We start from the raw sequence: 8,031 nt of genomic DNA, 5'->3' as shown, positions 1-8,031 counted from the left end.
GGTCCTCACCACTCCCTGGGTTGGGGCACGGCTTCCACCTGAGAGTAGGTGTTATCCTCAAAGAGGCGGCTCAGGTGCTCGTTGTTGCCCAGGGCCTTCTGCACGTGCTCTGGGGTGATGCGCATCTTGTGGTTGTTGCGGGCCTCCTGGCCTGCCAGCTCCAGGATTTTGGCCGTCAGGTACTCAAGAATGCCGGTGAGGAAGACCGGTGTAGATGAGCTCAGGCGCTGGGCATAGTGACCCTCTCGCAGGAGGCGGTCCACGCGGCTAACTGGGAACTGGAGCTCGGCCCTCGCGGAGCGGGACAGACCGTGCCTCTTACGTCTATGACAGCGCCAGTGGTTTCTTCTCCCAGACATGATGTTCGCTGGGTTTGGAGCCTGATGCTCCCGGTAGCCTGGGTCTGTCAGGGTACCAGTGCTCCCTCCTACCCACTGTGCCCCTCACTGGTCCGGGAGCTGCCTTTATGACAACCCGACACTATGATGTCATTGATGACACCGGCCCCTGATCAGGACTGGCCTAGAAACGTCTATGACAGAAATCTGGTCTCCCTGTTGACTGGACCCTCTGTATGAGGGAACGTTTTCTACGTGACTTTAATAGCCTAGCATAAAAAAGGAAATGAATGTTTGAATGTAAACATTGCCCTGTCTTTAGGACACTACACTCCTGGTTATCGGATTCCAGCCTTGCATTGTCTCTGAGCTCTTTTACAGCCCTTTGTAAACTGCTGGTAACCAACAGACATATTGAATGCTGTCTAGTAGAGGTTCAAAATAAAACTAGTTTTCCCCATTTACACATTTAAATATTGTATTTCTATGTTCTTTGGATTCTCTTTTGAATCGGTTACAATATCTGCCAATTCCTCATGAGTTAAAAAAAACTTTAACACATTTCCATTTCATATCTGTGTGAGGGTCATGATTTTACTCTGTTTGAAAATATCTTCTGGGGGCGTCTGGGTGGCTCTGTCGGTTAAGCATCCAACTCTTGATTTCGGCTCAGTTCATGATCTCAGGGTCATAAGATCACGCCCTGTGTCAGGCTCCATGGAACCTGCTTAAGATTCTCTCCCTCGGGTGCTCCCAACCCCGTTCACACATGCTTGCATTCTCTCTCTCTCAAAACTATCTTCTGTTTTGAAGGTCACACTGGTGTGCCCAGTGGGTTCACCTGTGAGAGCAGGTAAAAATTCATAGACATAGAAGTACACCTCATTCTTAGTTGATACCCAGAAGTGTCTTGTTTCTTCTAGGTGAATCCGAAGTACAGATAGTACTTTGGTGATTTTGGTTTTCTAATTTAAATTTCTAATAATTATAATTTTCTTCTCTAACTTTGTGTTTCTCTTGCATTTTAATTTGTTTTTCCAAATCTGGTTCAGTTCTGACAGGTTTGTTTACAAGATTTTTCAGAAAGAGCTCCTGGGTCCTTCAGAATCAAATGTTACATTGAAGCCATCAGAGGTTAGTTTGTGCTCTGTGAAAAAGGCTGTTTTATTGGAGAGTTTGTCGGCTCTTGACAAGAGGTTATACAAGATTACTCTTCACCTGTATTAGCTGCCTATGGCTGCTGGAACAAATCGCCACGAACTTGGTGGCTTCAAACAATGCAATTCTCTGTTAGGCCATAAATTGACATCAGTTTCACCAGGCTAAAATCGAGGTGTGGACAGGGTTGTTGTGACCTTTGAAAGCTCTAGGGTAGAAGCCATTTTTTGCCTTCTCCGGCTTCTAGAGCTGAATTCTTTGCATTCCTTGGCTCATGGCTTCTTCTATCTTCAAAGCCAGCATTGCTGCATCTTGCTTCAGTTGTCACACTGCCTTTTGCTTTTGTCTTCAAATTTCCCTCTGCTTCCTTCTTATAAGGGCACTTTGATTTCTAGGGCTAACCACGATTATCCAGGATAATTTTCCCACCTCACGATCTTTCTTTCATTTTTTTAAGATTTTATTTATTTATTTGACAGAGAGAGAGACAGTGAGAGAGGGAACACAAGCAGGGGGAGTGGGAGAGGGAGAAGCAGGCCTCCCGCCAAGCAGGGAGCCCGATGTGGGGCTCGATCCCAGGACCCTGGGATCATGTCATGACCTGAGCCGACGGCAGACGCTTAACGACTGAGCCACCCCGGTGCCCCAAAACTGCCTTTGGTTTTAAATTGATTTCTCACAGAGCCCCTGAAAAATCAAATATTTATTTTTTCACATTAAGAGAAGTGCTAGAAATAGATTTATTGGACACAGCATTACTGATGAATTGCACAGAAAATTCCCAAAAGACATGCTCAGACTTCCCTAGGTTAAATATTAATACAGAAAATATTAATATAAGTGTTTTAAATATTCTATACTGTATGGGAAGTTTCTAGAGACTTCTCAATGGCCTTACCGTCCATGAGATGTTTCTAATTATCAGAGTCCTGCTGGTGATTTAGGCAACAAAATTATAGTATTATCAGCCATCATTTCAGTTAATACTTTGAAATATTTGGTTGCAACCTTCCTTATAAAATTTCAATTCAGCATCTTCTAGGCCAGTGCTTTTTGACAAAGGATACACATCAAACCTACCAATAGTAATGGTTAAATTTTAGGTGTCAACTTTGCTAGGCTATGGTGCCCAGTCGTTTGACCAAATGCAAGTCTAGATGTTGCTGTGCAGATACTTTTCCGATGAGATTAACATGTACGATCAGTTTACTATAAGACAAAGAAATCAGCATCATACAACCAGTTGAAAGTCTAAAGAGAAAAAACTGGGGTTTCTTGGAGAAGAATCTGGCCATACTGTAACACAGAAATCTGGCTAGAATCTAGCCTGTTGACCTACCTTACCTGCAGTATTGTTATGCCCTCACACAAAATTTTTACTTACAAAAATTATCAGTAAGTTAATCTCAGCCACAAGTATCTGTCTCCTCCAGTTTGTTGTCTGCTTTACATTGATGCTTCTCTGAAGGCGCTATAATCATCTTTAGCCCAGAGACTGTGTCCTCGACAAATAAGGATGGTCTCAGAACCCCATAGAAAAAGACCGTAACTTCAAGACACCTCAAGAATAAACTTTTAAGCACAAGCTTCTGATGTCATCACATAATCACTCTGTCAGTGGACAGAGTGAGAATTTCAAGAACACCTTATTTGAGAAGGAGATGGGTTCATGACACGGCTATCACAAATGTTCCGTGGAACAAGACCGAGATTTGCAAAGTGTAAAGACCTGTCAGAAAATCAGTCCTTTGATCCTAATCTGTCTGGCCTTTTCCCAATAAAACAGAAATGAAAGTTCTTGAGAGTGAGTTGTTGCTTGTGCTTTCCTAGAAGTTCAAGGGACCCTAACATCCCTGTATTGAAGAGATTAGCTTCTTTATCCCAGAGGAGAACATTAAACACTTTCTATCTTCAGGCTCATTTCTTAGGATACAGTAGCAGAGGAGGCTCAACAAGAGGTACCAGAACAGGACAGTCATATTTGCTGCTCTACCCACTTGCCATGTGACGTTGGGAGAGTTGGGGATCATCTCTGGGTCAACGTGGCCTCAGCTGTAAAATGGAGACCCTAAGAAAAAATCCCTGTCCTCCATGCCCCGTTTCCCCACTGTCAGTATGGACTTTTCTTAGGAAAAGCTCAGACTGGCAATTGTACACCTTGAGTAGACCTTTGAAACAATTTAGTCCAACCTCCTCAACTGGCAGCTGTGGAAGCTGATGTGCACCCCCCTTCCCCAAGTAAACCACACCTATGGGAGACCAGAACCCAGCTTTCCTCCCTCTTCTGTCACTATTCTGTCCCAATATGTCATGAACACTCTCTCCTCTGCAGCTGAGTTGGTCAATTGCTTTCTTCCTACGTGGCAGATGCCCAATATCCCATGACCACAGTATGTAACCTGCCTCCCTGCTGCAAACTGGTTTCCTTTAGATTTTGCTTAAACAGATGAAGTTTAGAGATATTTTCCCCACAGCGATTCTAGAATACTGAATATATGACAGACCAATCTGTTTTCATGAAGGACTCTGAAGCAGAAACACTAAGTGAAACATCAAATTCACAACCTATTCCTTGCCTTTCCCTAGATTTGAAACCATACTCCTTAAAGAAGAAAATAAAATAAAATTCACTCTGACAGTGTTATTCAAATGTGATGTGGGGGCTGATGTAGGCCATGAAATTATCTGTTACCAGTCAGCTGCAGCGGGCTGGAAGATGGTCAGCATTTAGTGACCTTTAGAGCAATCAGGTTTTGCCATAACATTTAAATGAGTGGAGTCTTCTTATTGAACAGAGTTTATACTAGTTCAGATGTTGCTGAACTCGGGTAGAGTCAAATGTGAACTCCGCTGTAGTCCTACTAAAGCATGACCATTTGTCAGCTCACAATGAATTTGCACAACAGAATATACTGGTCCCATAGCAAAGATTATTTTGAAGAGCCCTAGGCTGTTCTAATTTATTGAAGGAGAGAATATCATCCTTCAGAAAACTGTGGTTTTACAATTAAATTATGATGGGGATAATGAACTCAAGGAACTTGAAGAGCCAAGTGAGTACTGTAAATGAGTGAAGTGGGTCATACATGAGATACAGCAGGGAAGGGTGAGCACTGGGGCAAACCAGAGAGACCCAGTATTAAGAGGACACTAGCCAGTCATCTTCATCTGGCATACACGTGTATGCCCAGACATTGTGATTTCATCAGAGAAGCCAGTAATTGAGGTTTTCAGGTTAAAAGTTCCTGATTTTAAATGCTGGCAGCTGATTAATTTTCCTTTAGAAACATCATTGTAGGCCTAATGATCCCATCTGCCACCTCCAGTATGTCTGTGAGCAGCTACTTCGTAATTTGTTCTTTAGGCAAATGATTTATTGATGTTCATAGATAGTCCTCTCATTCTTGAATCCTATTTGGGGGCTCCAAAGGCCCTTTCTAAATAGTTAGGTGGTCTCCCTCTGAGCACTTCCTGTAGGATCTGTCAGATTCAGGGACTAAGAGAGCCTGGGCCTTCAAACACCTCTGTTCCCAAAGGCTGTTCTCAGTTAAGAGGCCAGCCTAGCATCCAGGCCTTGTGCTCATGCCTCCCCAAGCCCACACGACCCTTCAGGTTCCCCTCAGGCTTGACTTTTGGGCTCATCTCTTCTCACACATTATGCTTTCTGCTCTGCTGACCGTATCTGGCCCCCAGCCTGTCCCAATACTGCCTGTGATCACAGACCTGGCTTGGCAGCCATATCCTCCCCAGACCATCCCTACTCACTCCAGTTTCAGCTTTCCACTCCCAACAGGGCACGAGTCATCAATGGTGTCTTCTCTCCAGGTCCCAAGCTAGAGGAATCGTTCCTCACCATCCCCCACCTCCCACTTTTTGGAAATGCACAAAGGCCCTAAACTCAGGTAGCTCATTCTTTCCCAAGCGCAGTGATTCTCAGTCTCTGCCCGCCTTCTTCCCCTGAGTGTAGGAATCCTGTGCCCATGTAGGAGGGGGACTTGGCAGGGTGCTGCATTTACACCTGTGCTCTGCTGATCATGGCCCCCATGTTTTCTGGGAAACCCACAAGCACAGCGGAAGCACAGTCCTTAAAGGGATGGCAGCACAGCCCTGCCCGATTCTCGCATGCCCTTGTGACTGCAGAGGGCTTGCCAACATAAGGTCACTAAGGCTCAAACTCCAAACTCTGCCTCGGACGTCGGATAGTCTGAGCGAGCCCACGAAGCCTGGCTCCCTACACGTGTCACAATGACCATTAGTGTCGACGACTGCATGGACCGTGAGGTGACTGCCTGACAAGTCTGCTAAGCCAACATAATTTATGCAACTACTCTCACATCTCTGGCCTTTAATGAATTCCTCCTTAGCTGTGCCTTCTGGTGAAGGACCCAGGAGACTACTTTGCACTAAAACAAGCCACTGCCATAAGCCAAAATCAACAGCTTCTACAAATCAGCTATTTAACCAACATATCAAGATCTTAGCATAATGATTGATTCCCTGGCATTACCCACCCTGGAGGCACTCCCTGTTGGCTGAAGGACATTGGAATATGAGAAACCATGCCCTGGACACAAAGATGCTCCGCTTCAGGGATGGGGTGGCGATGTTGGTGCTATCCTGTGATCAGATGAAGGAGAATCTCACCTGCAGCTGCTGGGAGGGGCCTGCTGGCTACTCAGATGAACAGAAGAGTAACTGTTGAATTTGGCTAAGGCTAGGAGGGCTTCCTGGCTCTCCATGACAAATGACAACTTTGTGGGTTGGACATCCTGACAGTGAGGTTTCTGAAAATAATGGGTTGAATGGCATTAAGGAGCAAGAGAAGTTTCTTGGATTTATACAAGCACATATTCCAATGAGCTCTAAACACACCCGACACTGTTATTGTCAGGACACTCCTGTGAAGTAGGCAAAGGCAAAGCCAGCTCCATACTTTGACAGGTGGTAGAAAGAGGCAGAGAGAGGGTAAGTGACCAGGCAGAGGGGAGCAGAGAGGAAACCAGGCTGAGGCCTGTCTGGTTCCCAGGTGTGTACCTCTGGCTTCTTCCTCTACGTGGCACTCTCCTGTCTCTCCACAGGTTTCAGAAGGCTGTGGTTTCACAGCCAGAGGCCCAGGCGTCCAGTCATCATGGGAGAGCCAGGCCCAGGGGCTACTTGGGAAAGCACCCCTAAGCATCTGGTCTACAGAAAGGGAGACATGCAGCTACTCATTAAGGGCACACTGTGTGCTGGACACTGTGTTCTGCAGCAGCTAACAGGCATAAACAGCATAAACATAAACATAAACAGCAAACCATAAACAGCACAAGAGTGTTTATAAGAATCGTATGTACCTGTGAGTCAACCACTTGGGACAGAACTTACACAGAACACGCTTATACGTCTCCAAACAGGCATTCACTCTAGGTCGCTCCATCAAATATATGACCATAGACAGGTTAGGTGTTTCATCTGAGAATGAGACTAATAAATGTGCTTATAAAGGAGTACCTTTGTAAATAAGTCTGTTACGGGGTGTCTGGGGTGGCTCAGTCGGTTAAGCATCCAACTCTTGATTTTGACTTAGGTCATAATCTCAGGGTTCTGAGACTGAGCCCCGAGTCAGGCTCTGCACTGAGTGTGGAACCTGCTTAAGAGTCTCTCTCTCCCCCTCCCCCTGCCCCTCCCCCTTTCCTCTCAAATAAGTAAATACATATATAAATAAATCAATCTATTAATAACTATTAAGAACTTCAAGGATTGCATGTCTTAGGCCAGATAATACCTTTGATGTTCCTATTTACCAGTGTCCACAAGAGAGGACAGGGTATACTCCACAGAGTATCACAGCACTAGCTAATAATCCCTATTTCAAGTCCTTTTTTGGAATGAGGCCGGGCATAAATGAATGAAAGCGAGCTGAGCACGGTTCCTTTTCTGTACACCTCTTCACGGTTGCCCATCGCTCCTCAATCTTCATGTAAGGCCCCTGCCCCCCGTTAAGTTCACGTCAACTGCTGTGCCACCCTCTCTACTCCCCCACCCCACCGCCACCTCCTCCTGACCTCCGCGCGTTCCCCTACCACCAATAAAGCCTGCAGCACCTCAGCCTTGGTCTCCAGCCCCACCCCGGTTACCACCATTGTTCTGGAAAGTCAGTATGGCCGGGAGGCCCCCCGCCCGCCCCCTGGCCAACCTCCTGGCCTCACAGGCCTTGACCTGCTCGGAGCCAGTGAAGACGTCTTTCCCCCACAACCAGCTACTCCCTGCAGGGCCATCCCCCCACCCCCACCCGGCAAACACCGTCCCCAGTAACTGCTCCTTGGAACACCTGACTCCAGCATCCCACACTGACCGCCCCTTGCACCCTCCACTCCCCATGGCAGATCTCTCCCCCACAACCAGCCACTCCCGCCAGGGCCACTCCCCGCACTGTCCCCAGAGAAACCGCTCGCTGAAACACCAGACCCCAGCTTCCCACACCCACCGCCCCTTGCACCCTCCACTCCCCATGGGAGATCTCCTCCTGGATGTCTCCCAGACACCTCCCGCTCAG

General features: G+C 46.6%; 1 protein-coding gene across 1 annotated transcript; it reads right to left on the bottom strand.

The window, feature by feature from the left end:
* Positions 1-5: 5 nt before the first annotated feature.
* LOC112818932 (histone H2A-Bbd type 1-like) lies at positions 6-455 on the bottom strand. The gene has a single exon (XM_025866003.2). The coding sequence runs from the start codon at positions 357-359 to the stop codon at positions 6-8; it is 354 nt and encodes a 117-aa protein (XP_025721788.2). The 5' UTR covers positions 360-455.
* Positions 456-8,031: the final 7,576 nt, after the last annotated feature.

This window comes from Callorhinus ursinus, unplaced genomic scaffold (genome assembly GCF_003265705.2).
Source record: "Callorhinus ursinus isolate GAN/ISIS: 27379988/994484 unplaced genomic scaffold, GSC_fseal_2.0 scaffold2314, whole genome shotgun sequence".
In the NCBI taxonomy this organism is placed as follows: Eukaryota; Metazoa; Chordata; class Mammalia; order Carnivora; family Otariidae; genus Callorhinus; species Callorhinus ursinus.
This window is presented reverse-complemented; position numbering and strand designations above follow the sequence as displayed.